Raw genomic sequence first — 18511 nt, forward strand, 5'->3', positions numbered from 1 at the left:
AGGCAGTGCACCTGGATTCCTGCTAACCCCTCTAGCACTAGGAATTACTCCCTACCACAGGCAGTGCACCTGGATTCCTGCTAACCCCTCTAGCACTAGGAATTACTCCCTACCACAGGCAGTGCACCTGGATTCCTGCTAACCCCTCTAGCACTAGGAATTACTCCCTACCATAGGCAGTGCACCTGGATTCCTGCTAACCCCTCTAGCACTAGGAATTACTCCCTACCATAGGCAGTGCACCTGGATTCCTGCTAACCCCTCTAGCACTAGGAATTACTCCCTACCACAGGCAGTGCACCTGGATTCCTGCTAACTCCTCTAGCACTAGGAATTACTCCCTACCACAGGCAGTGCACCTGGATTCCTGCTAACCCCTCTAGCACTAGGAATTACTCCCTACCACAGGCAGTGCACCTGGATTCCTGCTAACCCCTCTAGCACTAGGAATTACTCCCTACCACAGGCAGTGCACCTGGATTCCAGCTAACTCCTCTAGCACTAGGAATTACTCCCTACCACAGGCAGTGCACCTGGATTCCTGCTAACCCCTCTAGCACTAGGAATTACTCCCTACCACAGGCAGTGCACCTGGATTCCTGCTAACCCCTCTAGCACTAGGAATTACTCCCTACCACAGGCAGTGCACCTGGATTCCTGCTAACCCCTCTAGCACTAGGAATTACTCCCTACCACAGGCAGTGCACCTGGATTCCTGCTAACCCCTCTAGCACTAGGAATTACTCCCTACCACAGGCAGTGCACCTGGATTCCAGCTAACTCCTCTAGCACTAGGAATTACTCCCTACCACAGGCAGTGCACCTGGATTCCTGCTAACCCCTCTAGCACTAGGAATTACTCCCTACCACAGGCAGTGCACCTGGATTCCTGCTAACTCCTCTAGCACTAGGAATTACTCCCTACCACAGGCAGTGCACCTGGATTCCTGCTAACCCCTCTAGCACTAGGAATTACTCCCTACCACAGGCAGTGCACCTGGATTCCTGCTAACCCCTCTAGCACTAGGAATTACTCCCTACCACAGGCAGTGCACCTGGATTCCTGCTAACCCCTCTAGCACTAGGAATCACTCCCTACCATAGGCAGTGCACCTGGATTCCTGCTAACCCCTCTAGCACTAGGAATTACTCCCTACCATAGGCAGTGCACCTGGATTCCTGCTAACCCCTCTAGCACTAGGAATTACTCCCTACCACAGGCAGTGCTCCTGGATTCCTGCTAACCCCTCTAGCACTAGGAATTACTCCCTACCATAGGCAGTGCACCTGGATTCCTGCTAACCCCTCTAGCACTAGGAATTACTCCCTACCACAGGCAGTGCACCTGGATTCCTGCTAACCCCTCTAGCACTAGGAATCACTCCCTACCACAGGCAGTGCACCTGGATTCCTGCTAACCCCTCTAGCACTAGGAATTACTCCCTACCATAGGCAGTGCACCTGGATTCCTGCTAACCCCTCTAGCACTAGGAATTACTCCCTACCACAGGCAGTGCACCTGGATTCCTGCTAACCCCTCTAGCACTAGGAATTACTCCCTACCACAGGCAGTGCACCTGGATTCCTGCTAACCCCTCTAGCACTAGGAATCACTCCCTACCACAGGCAGTGCACCTGGATTCCTGCTAACCCCTCTAGCACTAGGAATCACTCCCTACCACAGGCAGTGCACCTGGATTCCTGCTAACCCCTCTAGCACTAGGAATTACTCCCTACCATAGGCAGTGCACCTGGATTCCTGCTAACCCCTCTAGCACTAGGAATCACTCCCTACCACAGGCAGTGCACCTGGATTCCTGCTAACCCCTCTAGCACTAGGAATTACTCCCTACCATAGGCAGTGCACCTGGATTCCTGCTAACCCCTCTAGCACTAGGAATTACTCCCTACCATAGGCAGTGCACCTGGATTCCTGCTAACCCCTCTAGCACTAGGAATTACTCCCTACCACAGGCAGTGCACCTGGATTCCTGCTAACCCCTCTAGCACTAGGAATTACTCCCTACCACAGGCAGTGCACCTGGATTCCTGCTAACCCCTCTAGCACTAGGAATTACTCCCTACCATAGGCAGTGCACCTGGATTCCTGCTAACTCCTCTAGCACTAGGAATTACTCCCTACCACAGGCAGTGCACCTGGATTCCTGCTAACTCCTCTAGCACTAGGAATTACTCCCTACCACAGGCAATGCACCTGGATTCCTGCTAACCCCTCTAGCACTAGGAATTACTCCCTACCACAGGCAGTGCACCTGGATTCCTGCTAACCCCTCTAGCACTAGGAATTACTCCCTACCATAGGCAGTGCACCTGGATTCCTGCTAACTCCTCTAGCACTAGGAATTACTCCCTACCACAGGCAGTGCACCTGGATTCCTGCTAACTCCTCTAGCACTAGGAATTACTCCCTACCACAGGCAATGCACCTGGATTCCTGCTAACTCCTCTAGCACTAGGAATTACTCCCTACCACAGGCAGTGCACCTGGATTCCTGCTAACTCCTCTAGCACTAGGAATTACTCCCTACCACAGGCAATGCACCTGGATTCCTGCTAACCCCTCTAGCACTAGGAATTACTCCCTACCATAGGCAGTGCACCTGGATTCCTGCTAACCCCTCTAGCACTAGGAATTACTCCCTACCACAGGCAGTGCACCTGGATTCCTGCTAACTCCTCTAGCACTAGGAATTCTTCTCCACCATTTTTCCTTGAAGATATGAAAAATTCCTGCTACAATTTATAAACCCCCTAACAAAAGGTAAGACCATTTTACAGACGGCGCTGACATGAGGGAAACGTTATTTACGAACGTCAAAGTTTCAAAAATTGCTAACTGTTCTCAAACTTTTCATATTTTTTGTTATAAATAAATGCAAAACATATCGATCTAAATTTACCATTAACATAAATTTCAACGTGTCATGGAAAAAAAAATTCTCAGAATCACTGGGATATGCTGGAAACATGTCAGAATTGGGGGGGAGGCTGGGTCACTAAGGGGTTAAATGATGACACTGTGTCCCCTCTTCACACATCTGAAGGGCAGCAGTAAGCACCACACTACAGGCTGCAGGACACACAGGTAGAAGTAAGGAGGATCGTGAGCCAGGGAATTATGGGAAATGTAGTTTCTGAAATAACGTAGAGACTACACTTCCCAGAATGCTTCGCTTCGTTTTCCACGTCGGCGGCGTTTTGACGTGTGGAGCGTGCACTGCCGCCGCTGCGTCGACGTCATCGATCCTGGACAGAGCGGTGGGAGAGAAGGAGTGCTCGTCCCTCTTCCCTGTGTTTGCCGGGACCTTGCCTCGCATGCTGCCGCCTGATGGGCGCTCCACACCCGGAGCCGGGCGCACGCTGAGCCGGAGCTGCGCGTCCCCTGCAGGTGCATTGTGGGTAGTAGTGCTGAGGGAAACGTGCTGGAGCTTATCAGCCCCGGGGAAAGCTGGGTGACCGCCCGCAGCAGAGCCGCTGCTCCGGGATTAGAGCCCAGTGATCAGCCCCAGGGTGCGCTGGGATCAGTAGTCCCACCAGTGATCGCTGGCAGCTTATGGTGCAGTGTTTCTCTTGCATCACATGGATGAGCTTTTCCTAGACTTTTTCCCCCAATGTTGGTTCTTGTTCACATGAAGCTTTATTTATTTTCTATTTTATCATGTTGAAATTTTGCTGCATTTTTTTTATCCTGTGCAAAAAAAAAAAAAATCCTGATGCACATTCCCGAGTTTGGAAAATTTAGCGCTTAAAAAAAGAAAAAAGACACCATAAAAAAAGGAAAAATAACCTACCGTACCATAATTCAGCCTCTGTGTTCTTTTTTTTTGTCATGGGGGGTAAAAACCAAAGACTCTTTGCTGTGGGTTTTTTTTTCTTACGTTAACGTGGGAACGCTGCATTAAAATTAGCAGGAAAAATGCAGATTTTTTTTTTTTTTCCTTTCCAAAATTCACTTCAGATAAATAAAGATAAACATGCAAAGATGTGAATGAGACTTTACAAATCTCACTGTTTTGCTGCAGTTGGAAAAACTATTTTTTTTTCTTTCCGCCCTAAAAACTGGACTGAAAAAAAAAAAAAAAAATGCTCCTAGTGTAATAATAATCCCGGTGGTCTCGCACAATGGCAGAGTGACTTCTGCACTTAGGTAACAGGACAGTCAGTCTGCAGCAGTGTGGGGGCCGCGAGAACAAGCGGAGTCTCCGTCACTGAAAGATTTGAATCTCCTCCGAGGGTAAATACCAATCCTAGAATCCTAGAACCAATCCCCCGTTACACACTGCGATATCGCTAGCAATATCGCTGTAAAGTCACCGATTTTGTGACGTAGCAGCGATATTGCTAGCGATATCACTATGTGTGATACTTACCTCCGACCGGCTCCCCCGCTGCTCAACACTGGTCACGCGAGAAGCTGCTGGACCATTTCTCGTCGGTCACTTCCTGCGGCGCTTCCTGCTGTGACGACGAGCGACGCGTGGAGCCGGGCAGGATCGCCGCGTCTGACGGGTAAGTAGCGACCCCCGTCCCCAGCGATGTCGCTAGTGAGATATGCCTGTGTGGCAGCTCACTAGCGACCACTTAGCGATGCACCAGCGATCCTGACCGCGTCATATCGCTGGTCGGGATCGCTGGTGAGTCGCTAGGTGTAACGGTACCCTTAGAGTTGGAGGGGACCTCCTGGGCCATCGTGTCCAACCCCCTGCTCAATGCAGGATTCACTAAACCATCCCAGTCAGATGTCTGTCCAGCCACTGTTTGAAGACTTCCATTGAAGGAGAACTCACCACCTCTCGAATTCGCAGAATAATGCACTGCCCGCTCATTAAAAAAACAATTTTGACTAAATGTTCTGCTGCACATCAGTTGCAGAAAATACTCCTCATATTCACTACTTGTGCATTTGCTCTCTGATGTCCGCCCCCTCTTCAGGCTACTTTCACACCTGCGTTTTTTTTGTGCTGTTTTTGCGCATAAGTGCGCATCCGTTTTTTTCCCCCTATATTTAACATGGGTGCACATAGTCATGCGTTTGTATGCGCGTGCGTTTTTTTGTAGTGTGCGCCTGGCTGCGCAAAATGCATCCTGTTGCATTTTTTGTGCGTCCGACCTGTCCCAAAAAAACGCATGCGCACGAAATTCACCCAAAACTAGAGTTGAGCGACTTTGGTCGGATCGGGTTTCATGAAACAAAATTTGAGTCGGATGAAACTGCTCCGACTAGGGCAAAAAAAGTCGGAGTTTCGTCTGAAACCCGACCTCAATGCAAGTCAATGTCATCCACTCAATGATGACTTTTATTCCCCATTGACTTGCATTGGGGTCGGGTTTCGGATGAAACTCTGACTTTTTTTGCCCTAGTCGGAGCAGTTTCATCCGACTCAAATTTTGTTTCATGAAACCCGATCCGACCAAAGTCGCTCAACTCTACCCAAAACCCATTAAAGTCTGTGGGAGTGCTGACGTGCTCATGGTCATGCGCACGTCAGCGCAAAAAAAAGCATGCATTTTTTGCAAAAACCATGTGCAAAAAACAAGAAAACGCACTAAAAAACGCAAGTGTGAAAGTAGCCTCAGTAAGCCAAAAATAGAGGCTTCTAAATTACCGCATCAAAATTTGACCTTTTAGTCAGTTTTTTTTTTTATTATATGTATGGTATATTTAAGCCACCATTTAATTCATGTTCTATATTCTGTTTTATGTGCGCCTTCCTTGCAGATCACGCGCCACAGCGATTTCAAGGAATTGTCCAAATTCAAGCGCCCGTCTCAGATTTGCAATGACCCCCAGTAATTTTAGTATATAATGGGGCTCAGATTTCACTAGAGTCTATTTTTTAAATAATTCTGTTCTCGAATTGGTGGTCAACATTGCCCATGTGCCAGGCAGAGGGAGGCTGTCAGGGTGCCACCTGCTGATGTGTTTCCATGTTTTATTTCCTCCCTACTAGGGATGAGCAGACCCAAACGGTAAAGTTCGGGGTTGGTACTGAACACCTTGTGTCCGATGTCAAACCTCAAACACAGACTACTTACTGAATGTCAGGTTTCGGCTTCTGTAGCCTAAGGCCATGTGCACACGTTGCGGATTCTGCTGCGGATCCGCAGCTGATTTTTCTGCATTGTACAGTCCCATTGTATTCAATGGAAATCCAATAATGCTGTGGACATGCTGCGGATTTTTCAGCGCGGATTTGCTTCGGTTTTAAATTCGCAGCATGTCAATTCTTTGTGAGGATTCCGCAGCGGTTTTACATCTGCTCCATTGTACAGGTGTCAAACCGCAGGGGAAAACCACAGGCTAATCCGTAGGTCTTTTGACCTGCGGATTTACCTGCGGATCTTTCTAAATCCGCGTGGAAAAATCTGCAGCACCTTCAACAACGTGTGCACATAGCCTTATAAAGCTTGCTGAAAGCAAGCTTTAAGACATTGAGCACTACCATCCGTATCACGGCCATGGTAAGTAATGGCATGTCTATGATTAGCAGGCGCACCGCGTGATTCGGCCTGATAGTGTGTATATGTGTGAGCTGTGAGCTGGTCTTTATTATGCTGGGAAGTGGCCAATATCCATGGAGCTTCTTTTCCAGCCTATTAATATCAGTCCTCAGGTGTCTGCTTTGCCTTAACTTGTGATTAAAATGATGTGGGGGGGCAAAAAAGTTTCTCCCCTAATTTTAATAAGCTAAGGCAAAGCAGACAGCCGGGGGCTGACATTTACATTCTGGGAAGCTCCATGGATATTGGGCATTCTCAGCATTCGACTACCAGCTCACTGCTGTCTGCTTTCCCTTGGCTGGTTATTAAAAAAATAGTGGGGCCCGTGTATTTCCTTTTTTTTCCCCCATTTCAGCTGAACCCAAGCTTCCACAGGGTCCACTCATCTCTTCTCCTCAACCCATGTATTTTCCAGTGTTTCTTTATATAACAGGTGTTTTCTATCTCCAGTGACCACAGAGGACGGCTCTCTACGATCTTCTCAGATCTGTGAATGAAGCATAAAGGAGCCGGCGCTCACAGGTAGGTTTTATGTGTCACATGCCGAGAGTCCGTGGTTGAAAGAGCGTGTCTTGACCATAGGATGGAAGAACAGAACGGGGGATTGTTAGTATTCTGGGCCTGGGGGCACCCACCAGAGACAAGGCTTCTTTTTGTGTGTGAGTGGGGGTCTTACCACAATGCCACAGATGACTGGTTGACCCTTTGATGAGCAGATGTTGTATGTCGCTGACTTGCAGGTATGACCCTGGGCCATGAGATCTGGTGTCCTAGGAACAGAAAATGGGGTTTGTTCCTTCTAAGATGTAAAAGGTTTCTGATCCCAGTGTGCGGGTGATGAGACGAGGGCCCTATAAAGCTGACTCTCCGAGGAGGATACAATGAAGGCGATTCCTTGTTAAGGACATTGTCAGTCTGTGTACAGGGGGCAATTTTGGGACTGACTGCCCCACTTTTGAATTCGGGTTTAGATGTTTGTGGTTAATCTGGAATTTGGTCCAAAGACAGACCCTGAAACGGACATGTGAAGCAAACCTAGGCCGTGCTCTGAGGACTAAGGCTATGTTCACAAGGTTATTTTTCTTTTTTTTCAGGTGAAAATGCCTGAAAAACCTACAAAAAACCCAAAAGAATGTACTATGTAAAAAGTAGTCTTGCTTTTCAGACATGTATATGTATGTTCAGGCTTATTAACGTCTCTTAACAGCTTCATGTTTTCTAGAAATGCCAAGTGGTTTAAAACAAGTTACATGCCCTTTCCTCTGCCGTTTTCCGCTCGGGAGATCCTCTGTACCTTACAATACAAGTCAATAAGAGCATTTTGCCATCATTTTTGCTTTAAAAAAAAAAACAAAACTTCACTATCCAATGGAGTGAGGGGGGAAAAAAATCAACAGCAAAAAGGACATGACAAAAACCTTGGGAAAAACTACAAAAATTGACCGGGGGCTAAAACAGAAAAACACTCAGGACATGGCTTAAAAAAAAAAGCACACAACAATTTTCAACGGAAAATAATGGCCAGTTTCCTGCTTCTTCTGCTCGAAGGCATTGGCGGGTTCTCCGGAGTGTATAAGACACGGTGTGCACAACATAGCCCGACACTTTTTTGTTTTCTGAGTTGATAACCAGTGTCCTCACCTTCAGGTCGAAGTAGAAAGGGTGCGGCACTGATAATGTAACAGTATATATGTCCAACTCTGGCCCGCGACACCAGGCGGGTCTCCCAGGTGTATTTGGCCTGCGAGGCACTTTCTCCCAGCTTTGCACATTAAACTATATCGGCTTCCCAGATGCCAATACAATTAAAAGCGATGATGGAGAAGGGAGCATCAGCCGACTCTCTCCCATCATTCCCGCTCTACATCTGCAGAGGATTTGAAGACTCCATAAAGAGATCGGAGCAGAGGTGAACATTTATTTTATTTAATGTGAGGCCAGTATACTGTATGTGGGGCCCTTTATAGTGTACTAGCTGAAGAGCCCGGCGCTGCCCGGGCATAGTAACTAACTGTGGTTAGTTATAACAAATTATAATTATCCTCCATCCCATAGTCCCGTGCCCATATACCCATCATACATATCCTCCATCCCATAGTCGAGTGCCCATATACCCATCATACATATCCTCCATCCCATAGTCGGGTGCCCATATACCCATCATACATATCCTCCATCCCATAGTCGAGTGCCCATATACCCATCATACATATCCTCCATCCCATAGTCGAGTGCCCATATACCCATCATACATATCCTCCATCCCATAGTCGAGTGCCCATATACCCATCATACATATCCTCCACCCCATAGTCCCGTGCCCATATACCCATCATACATATCCACGATCCGATAGGTCCGTGCCCATATACCCATCATACATATCCGCCATCCCATAGGCCCGTGCCCATATACCCATCATACATATCCGCCATCCCATAGTCCCATGCCCATATACCTGTCATACATCCTCCATCCCATAGTCAACCATTATGACATCATAATGAGCGGCGGGGCTTGATACACGCACACTTTTTCCTCATTATGTAGATAGGGGCAAAATTATTTGGTGAATTGGAACGCGCGGGGTTAAAATTTCGCCTCACAACATAGCCTAGGACACTCGGGGGCCAGACGTGTGACTGTGCCAAATTTTATGGCTGTAGCTGCGACGGTGCGGATGCCAATCCCGGACACACACACACACACATTCACATTGAGCTTTATATATTAGATGGGCCGCTACTCAGTTGGCGAATGGGGGCCACCATTCTTTGTCGGGGAATTAAGGGAGTTGAGAAGGGTCATCATACCGTGTGTGGGTGTGGATGAATTCTCTGTAGGGGTATCATACTGTTTGTGGGCATTTTTGTTTGCATCATACTTTATCTGTATTCAGGCTTTGTTATCCTTTGTTACATTATTTTACTCGCTTATATAGCGCCATTAACTCCACAGCGCTTTACAGACATCGGATTAATATTATAATTTATTCTAATTATATTAGGCCATTGTGCCACATGCTTTTTACTGCTCTTACATTATTATACATTTTTATAGCACCATTTATTCCATGGCGCTTTACATTTTCAAAGGGGCAATTATAGACAAGTACAATGAACATGAGCAAAACAAGGCGCACACAAGTACAGAGGATAAGAGGACCCTGTACACGAGGGCTCGCAGTCTACAGGGATGGGTGAGGATACACTAGGACAGGGTTCCCCAGCTCCAGTCCTCAAGGCCCACCAACAGATCATGTTTTAAGGATTTCCCTTGTATTGTACAGGTGATGCAATTATCACTTGGGCAATACTAAGGAAATCCTGAAAACATGACCTGTTGGTGGGCTTTGAGGACTGTAGTTGGGGAACCCTGCACTAGGAGAGGGTAGAGTTGGTCGTGCCGCGGTTCAGCAGACTGAATTGCAGGTTGTAGGCTTGTCGGAAGAGGTGGGTCTTCAGGTTCTTTTTGAAGGTTTCCATGGTAGGCGAGAGATTGATATCTTGGGGTAGAGAGTTCCAGAGTATGGGGGAAGCATGGGAGAACTCTTTTATGCGATTGTGGGAAGAGGAGATAAGAGGGGAGTAGAGAAGGAGATCTTGTGAGGATCGGAGGTTGCGTGCGGGTAGGTACCGGGAGACCATGTCACAGATGTATGGAGGAGAAAGGTTGTGGATGGCTTTGGATGTCATAGTTAGGCTATGTGCCCACGTTGCAGAAATGTGGAATTTTCTGCAACTCCCTGCCGTGGGTAAAACGCGTGCGGAATTCGCATGCGTTTTCCTGCAAAACACAAGCGTTTTGCAAGGGTTTTTTGCTTGCAGAATGCTTGCGCATTTCCAAGCGATTTGAAGCATTGCTTAGAGAAGTGTTTGACAGGTTGGTCACACTTGTCAAGCATAGCGCTTGACAAGTGTGACCAACCTTTTACTATTAGTAAACCTTTTACTTTTAGTAAAAAAAAATATTAAAAATAATAAAAATAAAAAATAGAGATATACTTGACCTCCGTTGGCCCTCGGAATCCTCCCGGCCCTCATGGCGCTGCTGGCAACTTCCGTTCCCAGGGATGCATTGCGCAAATGACCTCTGATGACGAAGCGGTCTTGCGTGACCGCTACGTCATCAGAGGTCATTCGCGCAATGCATCCCTGGGAACGGAAGTTGCCGGCAGCGCCATGAGGGCCGGGTGGATTCCGGGGACCGACGGAGGGTAAGTATATCTCTATTTTTTTAATTATTTTTAACAGGAATGTGGTACCCAGGGCATGGAGGACGGTCTCCTCTCCTCCAGACCCTGGGTACCATCCACACATATAACGCTCACTTTACGCATAGTGGGCATAGCCACATGCGTAAAGTGAGCGTTTCAATGCAATCCTATGGCGGCGAAATCACAGCGATTCCGCAGAAATAATGGAAATGCTGCGGATTTTACCGCTATGCGATTCTGCAGCGGAAAAATCCGCAGCATGGGCACAGCAACTGCGGAATCGCATAGGATTGCATGGAGATGCGTTTAAGCGTTTCCGCTTAAGGTTTTGGACTGGAGCCTCGATGATAGGAAGCCAATGAAAGTCTTGGCATAGAGGAGAGGCTGGGGAATAACGGGGAGACAGGTGGATTAGTCGGACAGCAGCATGTAGGATGGATTGGAGTGGTGCCAGAGTGCTAGAGGAGAGGCCAGAGAGAAGGAGGTTGCAGTAGTAGAGGCGGGAGATAAGGGCTTGCACTAGTGTCTTTGTGGTTTCATGGTCAAGGAATGCACGGATCCGGGAAATATTTTTGAGTTTGAGGCGGCAGGAGGAGGTGAGGGCTTGGATATGTGGCTTGAAAGAGAGCGCAGAGTCGAGGATCACCCCAAGGCACCGAGCGTGCGGGACTGGGGATAGAGAGCAGCCATTGACATTGATGGATAGGTCTGGTGGAGGGGTAGAGTGAGCTGGGGGAAAGATGATGAATTCTGTTTTGTCCATGTTCAGTTTTAGAAAATGAGCAGAGAAGAAAGCTGAGATAGCAGCAGACACATTGTGGGATTTTGGTCAGTAAGGAGGAGAGGTCAGGTCCAGATCTGCGTGTCATCGGCGTAGAGATGATACTGCAAACCGTGGGATTCTATGAGCTGTCCCAAGCCGAAGGTGTAGATAGAGAAGAGTAGGGGTCCTAGAACTGAGCCTTGAGGAACACCGACAGGTAGGTGGGGAGGTGGTGTGGGAGAGGGAGACACTGAATGTAAGTGGATGTAAAATTGTCCGATTGTGTTTTTTTTTCTTTTTTTGTGTGTGTTCATCTGTAGACCTGAATGGGCAGGTCATGTCTGACATATTGAAGAGCATAGTACCTTATTTTTTTGGGACTATAAAACGCAACCCAAATTTTAAGAAGGAAAACGGGGAGGGGTAATTAATGCATCAAATGGGGGTCCGTCTTACAGTCTTGCATCCATCTTACCCGGTGGGGAATCGGCACCCCTGGTGGCAGCAGGAGTCGCACGATTCTTCCGGTGGCCCGACAATGCGGGGCGATGATCTCGCTCCCATCCCAGCCTGGTGTGGCGATTCTTGGTGGTGTGGGGGCCTCCGGCGACATTTTCTGAAAGTCCAAATCCCCCACACTTCTATTGCCTTGATGCTATGTCCTCTGGGAAAATGGCCACCGAAGGCAGCGAATGCGCAGATTGAGATCTTGGCCACAATTGATTCCCCAGGCGCAGATTGAGATCTCTGAGCCGAGATCTCAATGTGCGCATGCGCCGCCTCCGTGACCATTTTCCCGGTGGCCGCAGCATCGAGGCAATAGAAGTGCGGGGCTCCGGGCTTTCAGAAAATGTCGCCTTAGCCACTGGCACCGCCGTACAACAATCATCGCCCTGCAGCGTCAGACCAGGACCATCACAATAATCTCCCGACTCCTGCTGCCACCAAAGTGTAAGTACTGTACATTCCAACTATGACACCCCCCCCCCCCCGTTTTCCACCCAAATTTTTTTGGGGAAAAAGTGCGTTTTATAGTCCGAAAAATACGGTACATGCTACTATATTTTTATTTTCACTTAGAGCAAGTCTGTCACTTGAACAGTCGGCGCGTCGTCCTTGTTACTCGTGCAGAACACGTCTATATTGTACGCTCCTGAAGCCTTGAAAGGGGTTCTCATGTCAACAACTTTGTGCAGGTACCCATCCTAGATTGGGGCCTCTCTGTCACCCTGATCTCTGATCACCTGAATGACTATCATGTATTATTACTTTTCCTATCCAGCTGCTTTCCCCAGAAGAATGAGCTGATGACTAGTGCTGCCTGACCAGCCAAATATTAAAGGGATTGTTCCCTTTAAATCACCTTCCCATATCTTGATCTAGTGTACCCCATTACTACTGGGATAGCTGAGCATTATATACAAACCGCCTGATTTTGTGATTTAACTCTTTTGTGTGATTGCCTTGCAGGTGAACAGCTCTCGGCATGGCCGTCACACAGTTCCGCCTATTTAAGATTTGCACTTGCCTCGCTTCCGTTCTCGCCTTCTTCAAGAGATTAATATGCAGGTAACCTGGGCCTGGCATCTGTTACTTTTTAATGTACTTTAGTTACCTTATATAGCTTCAGTTATCCTAAATATTTTTTTATATTTATTTATTTTTTAATAGACGATACATTCTTTTCCTGACCTGATCCTGCCCATACAGCCCTCCATGCTCTGACATCGGTGTAGCCGAGTGGGTGTTTAGCCTCAGTGCCTGCACTTTTCTTTCAGCTATTCCCAATCCGTATTTTCGGCACAATTCATGAAATACACTTTTCCCAACCCTCTTAATAATCCTTCTTGCTTATGTAGAATACAGTGTAGAGACGGTGATGCCTTTGAGAAGCCGAAAGTGTAGTGACAAGCCACATCTTATATTATGTAGGGTGCACTCACATTCACGTTTTGCAGTGTCTCCTTCACGTGTCCTGATTTTTCCAGTACTGGAAAAACCTGTATCGGTGCTGTCTGTGCATACCACCTACTTGAATAGAGATGACAGATGTTTAGATGTTGGATGTGCAGAAGATAGAGGTAGATATGGTGCAGATAGAATGATATCCGTGAGATATTTAATTAGGGCCGTGTATGTGTAGTTTACTGTACTTACATTAGGCTAATAAATGGGGGAAAAAAGGGGTCCCATCCAGTTTTGATAACCAGCCAAGGTCAAAGTAGACAGCTGAGGGCCATTGGATATTGGCCCCTTCCCAGCCTAAAAATACAAGCCAATAGCAGCCCAGAATTGGCACATCACACGGGATGCAACAATTCTGGCGCTTTCCCTGGCTCTTTCCAATGGGAAGAACTGGTTCACTAGCAATCTGGGTAGTAATTTCTGGGCTTGATGTCAGCTGACATCAAGCCCAGGGGTTAGTAATGGAGAGGCGTCTATCAGACACTCCCGTTACTAACTCCGTAAGTTAAAAGGAAAAAAAAAAAAAACACAAACTCCCATGCTGGTCTGAAGTAGTCCAAGGATTCAGACGTAGTCCTCAAATGGCAACTTGAAACAAGAAAAGAGAGAAATAAAGACAAGAAGCAGTCCATCGTTTACCAATTTATTAACCTCACAGCTCCAACGGAATGCTTGGACTAATTCAGACAAGCATGTGTTTTTTTTTTTTTGTTTTTTTTGTTTTTTTTTTTATATTAATACATTGAACCAGAGTTTGTTTTTTGTTTTTTTTTTCCCAATAAAATATTAAATATTATGGGGCTTTTTTTTCTTAACTTACGGGAATGGTAATGGAAATGTCTGATAGACACCACGCCATTACTAACCCCTGGGCTTGATGTCAGCTGACTTTACACAGCTGACATCAAGCACACAAAATAAGTAAATATTATTCCGATTGCCTCCACACCAGGGCAAGCAGGAAAAACAAGGCAAAGTGCCAGGATTAACACATTCTTTGTGATGCGCCAATTCAGGGGTGGCTGTGGGCTGGGAAGGGAACAATATCCATGGACTGTCCCAGCTTGATAATACCAGCTCACAGCTGTCTGCTTTACCTTGGCTGTTTATCAAAAATGGGGGATTGGCCCTATAAGCTTTTTTTTCAATTATGTATCAGATTAATACAAGTGTAATAAGCTACACATTCAGAGCACTAATTATGTATCTCATATATATCTTTCTATCTACACCATATCGATCTCTGCACATCTTAACATGTAAAAATGCCATTTCTATTCCAGTGAGTGTCACACAGACGGTACAAGGATGTCACACCTTGTCATCCATATGTGTGGGATGTATTGACGTCTATGCTGCAGGAAAAAAAAGCGGACGTGTCCACGAGTGGATCACACCGACATGTGCGCAGCCTCATAGATTATAATGGGTCTACATGTGCAAGTGTCTTCAGTACGTGTGAAAACCATCACCAAACGTACTGGAAACACTGACGTGTGTTACTTGTGGGGGGTTTCCGGAAACCACTCTTCGATACATTGGGCCCCCCATGTATGTAGATGAGCCCACATCATACCGGGAGGTTATTGCTGGGTTACACGGCCGGCATCTTCCTATAGTAGCAGTGATTGGCTTCAGCTCCAATCGTTGTTTTGTTACTATATAAGTGCCAATATCTGTCGCTCACAACGGCATTTTAAGAGAACCGGTTAAAGTAAAGATATGATCATTATGGCCCAGATATACTGATTTAATGGGTACCTGTAGTGAAAAAATCTGTAGCCTGGTTCTGTTTAATTCACCTTAGAAGTTTTGGTGCAACAACCTTTTCATGCATCGGGGTGAGACTGTGGGTAGAGACCCAGTTTGGCTTGGGCCCCTCCACATCTGTATGAGCCTCCTTCTTAAAATTTCACGATAGCTCAGCCCTTGCCGGTGGCTCTTGTACGCTTTCACGTTCCAGTGTCCTGCAACAAAATGGCGCTGCAGGCTCAGGTTAATCTTGCTTTCTCCAGCAAAATGGAGCCTAGATCATTGAGTTGAGATCCCAATCTGCGCTGGCGCAAAATTTAGCAAACCGGGCTCGGAAAAACGCAGGTGTCATAGCAGTGTCCAAAACCCACAGTCCTGCCCGTTGAAGGTATCCATTAAATCAGTATATCAGGGCCATTGTGGCCATACCTTTCCTTTAAGAGGTTAAATACTGATGGAAGGTTCTTTTTTAAAAAGAGCGGTTGCCGGTTTGTGTGAACACTAGCTCCCAATGGCTTGACATGATGACGATTTACTGATTGGCAGTGTAGCCGGAGCATGCTGAAAACCCCCATGGCTGCCATCTTAGTTCTGTGAAGCTCAGGCGGTGGCCTCAATACTGAGGTGCTCCTGAGATGCCAAATCAGCAAAAATCCCTAATTTTGGAAACTGCACCATTTCAAACCCACAGGTGCTTCACAAAAGCTTATAACATAAGGACTACGCTGTTGCTTTAGTCCCAAACTTCATTTTCACAATGGTAACAAGTGAAATATGGACCCCATAGTTTGTTGTGTAATTTCTCCTGAGGACACTGATGCCCTATTTATGGTCGGAAATTACTGTTTTTGCGCACGGCAGATATAGAAAGGGAAGGAGCACTTGCAATTTTGGCTGGGATATATTGTGGATGCCATATTGCATTCTAAGATCCCCTGAGGTTTTGAAATGATACCCCTCGAGGAAATCCTCTAAGGGTGTAGTGAGCATTGTGAACCCACAGGTGATTCACAGAATTTTTTTTTTTTTTTTTACAGTAGGATGTAAAAATTAGGTTTTCCAGTAAAATGTTAATTTAGCCCCAAATTTTCATTTTTACCAAAGGGTAATAGGAGACAATTGACAGCACAATTTGTTGTGCAATTTCTCCTGAGGGTGCCGATACCCCATCTCTGGGGGAAGACTACTGTTCAGGCAAATTGCAAAACTTGGAAGGGAAGGAGCGCCATTTTGGATGCAGATTTTGTTGACGTCGTTTGCGGGTGCAATCTCTCCATACATCCCTCCATGAGTTTATCTACAGTTCCAGTGAATATGCTGACGCCACAGGTTTTTCATAGAATTTTATACAATTGGGAGGTGAAGATAAAAAAAATTTTTTTTACCAGTAAAAAAAAAAATTTTTGTCCCAGATTTTCACTTAAGGGGATCAGGTGACAATGGACCCCCAGCTTCTAACACAATTTCTCTTGAATACATCAATACCCCATATGTGGTCAGAAACTATGGTTTGGCACAAGGCTCGGAATGCCAGGAGTGCTGTCTGAATTCTGTAATAGAATAATTTGCCGGTGTCAGTTGTAGAGCTAATAAAGTGCCAGAACTGCTGATCCCTCCCCCCCCTCTCAAGTGACTCCTTTTTTTGGAAATTATACCTTTGCGAAATCCTATATGGATGTAGTGACAAATTTGACTCCCACAAGTGTTTTCCAGAAATAAGAAATAGTTGGTGTTGCATATTGAAAATCCATTGTACCCATCTCATGCTTCTGGAGATATGTACCTCTGAAATGTAAAGTGCTGCGGAATATGTCGGCGCTATAGAAATAAAATGTATTATTATTATTATTGCCCCATAAATTAAGTGGGTTCTCATCATTACGGTAATGGTGAACATGTGGACACTAACTGCGGTTTAGGCACATTGGGGCTTAGCAGGAGAGGGGCATTTAGATTTGAGAGCACAGATGTTACTGGATTCCTCCTTATGAGGGGAGACATTTAGCTTTTCCAGACTTTGTACTACAAGTAATGTGGAAGCCCCTTTTCAGTTTTCAGATGATGGACCGGAGTGGGGACTTGATTGTTTTTAATTTTTTTTGTGCGAGTTCACTGTTTTTATTGGTTGCATTTTGCGGCGCAGAACATTTTGGATCACTTTTAAGGCTCCGTTCACATTTATCTTGTGCTCTACATTGAGCACTTGCATCAAAGTTTTCTCAGTCTAAATCCCTGAAATGTGATTTCAATTGAATAATCCAATGGATCCATTCACTGCACGCGTAAAGAAATGGGTCACCACTGGTTAGTAGCCCAAAATGACTCTCATTAGCCTCATTACAGTGAAATGTTTAGTCTGAATCCTATTTTCAGATATTTCTGTGGAAACCTTGAGTCGAGTGCTCCGCTTAGAGTGCAGGATGAAGGTGAACTCAACCTTATTCTGATATTTGGGAGGCAGAATGAACACACACAGCTTTTTTAAGAACTTTATTTTTTTCCTCCTTCCCTCTCACTGGCTTCTAAAATGTCATGGTCGCTATGAACCACGGCATTTAAACAGCTAGACGGAGGTGGTTATTGCAGCCGTTAAGCTGAGTCCCCACTCCTGTTCCTGCACGATCACCCGGATGTACCAGTACATCTATTTTAATAAGACATATCATTGTGTGTTATGTCGGGAAGGGTTTATTCATGATGTGTATGAAAGTAGACAGAAACACGAGCACCCTGAGCAGTTCTGATGTAGATGAGGGAAGGTGGTACAGGAATGAAGCTGTGCTGATACTGGAGAGCCAGTGAAGACAGCAGCTCCCTGGACACACAGAGCTCACATCCAGCCTATATTACTGAGAGGAACACGTCGTCATGAGGAGAGTCAGAGACTAGGAGCAGGTTACAAGCTGCATGTCAGGGAGTCGGAAAAAGAATGACTATTATAAACTCAAACTTTGTGCCACATTTTTAAATAATGGAAACTACTAATATGTAAAATTCCTTCTTTTTTTTTTTCCTTTGAAAGCTGTCAATGGTCTCTAAATGTACTGGTATTTTTGAAGATGCAATTTGCTAAACTTCTTTAGTTGCCTGCCTCTCTGATCGGTTTGGCTGATTCATGTTGTCTTTTTTTTTTTTTTTTTTTTCTTTTTAAGGTCCGGACGTGGGAGAAAGTTAAGCGGTGATCAGATAACTCTGCCGACCACTGTAGACTATTCTGTTCCCAAGCAGGTCAGTTACTGCCTCGCCTCCTTGTCTCTGTTCTCCTCCTGCCGCACATCCTGTTCATTGTATAT

At 46.1% G+C, this 18511-nt stretch overlaps 1 protein-coding gene across 1 annotated transcript in view; it reads left to right on the forward strand.

Annotated features, from left to right (window-relative positions):
* Nucleotides 1–3205: 3205 nt before the first annotated feature.
* The window catches only part of EBAG9 (estrogen receptor binding site associated antigen 9), a 46596-nt gene continuing 31290 nt past the window's right edge, over nucleotides 3206–18511 (forward strand). Inside the window, exons 1-4 of the mRNA XM_073590196.1 lie at nucleotides 3206–3409; nucleotides 6973–7044; nucleotides 12972–13070; nucleotides 18371–18446. Coding sequence (XP_073446297.1) covers nucleotides 12988–13070; nucleotides 18371–18446 — 159 coding nt within the window. The 5' untranslated portion in view covers nucleotides 3206–3409; nucleotides 6973–7044; nucleotides 12972–12987. The remainder of the gene's footprint in view (nucleotides 3410–6972; nucleotides 7045–12971; nucleotides 13071–18370; nucleotides 18447–18511) is intronic.

The sequence above is a fragment of the Dendrobates tinctorius genome, unplaced genomic scaffold, assembly GCF_039654945.1.
Source record: "Dendrobates tinctorius isolate UK_male_01 unplaced genomic scaffold, ASM3965494v1 ptg000116l, whole genome shotgun sequence".
NCBI lineage: Eukaryota > Metazoa > Chordata > Amphibia > Anura > Dendrobatidae > Dendrobates > Dendrobates tinctorius.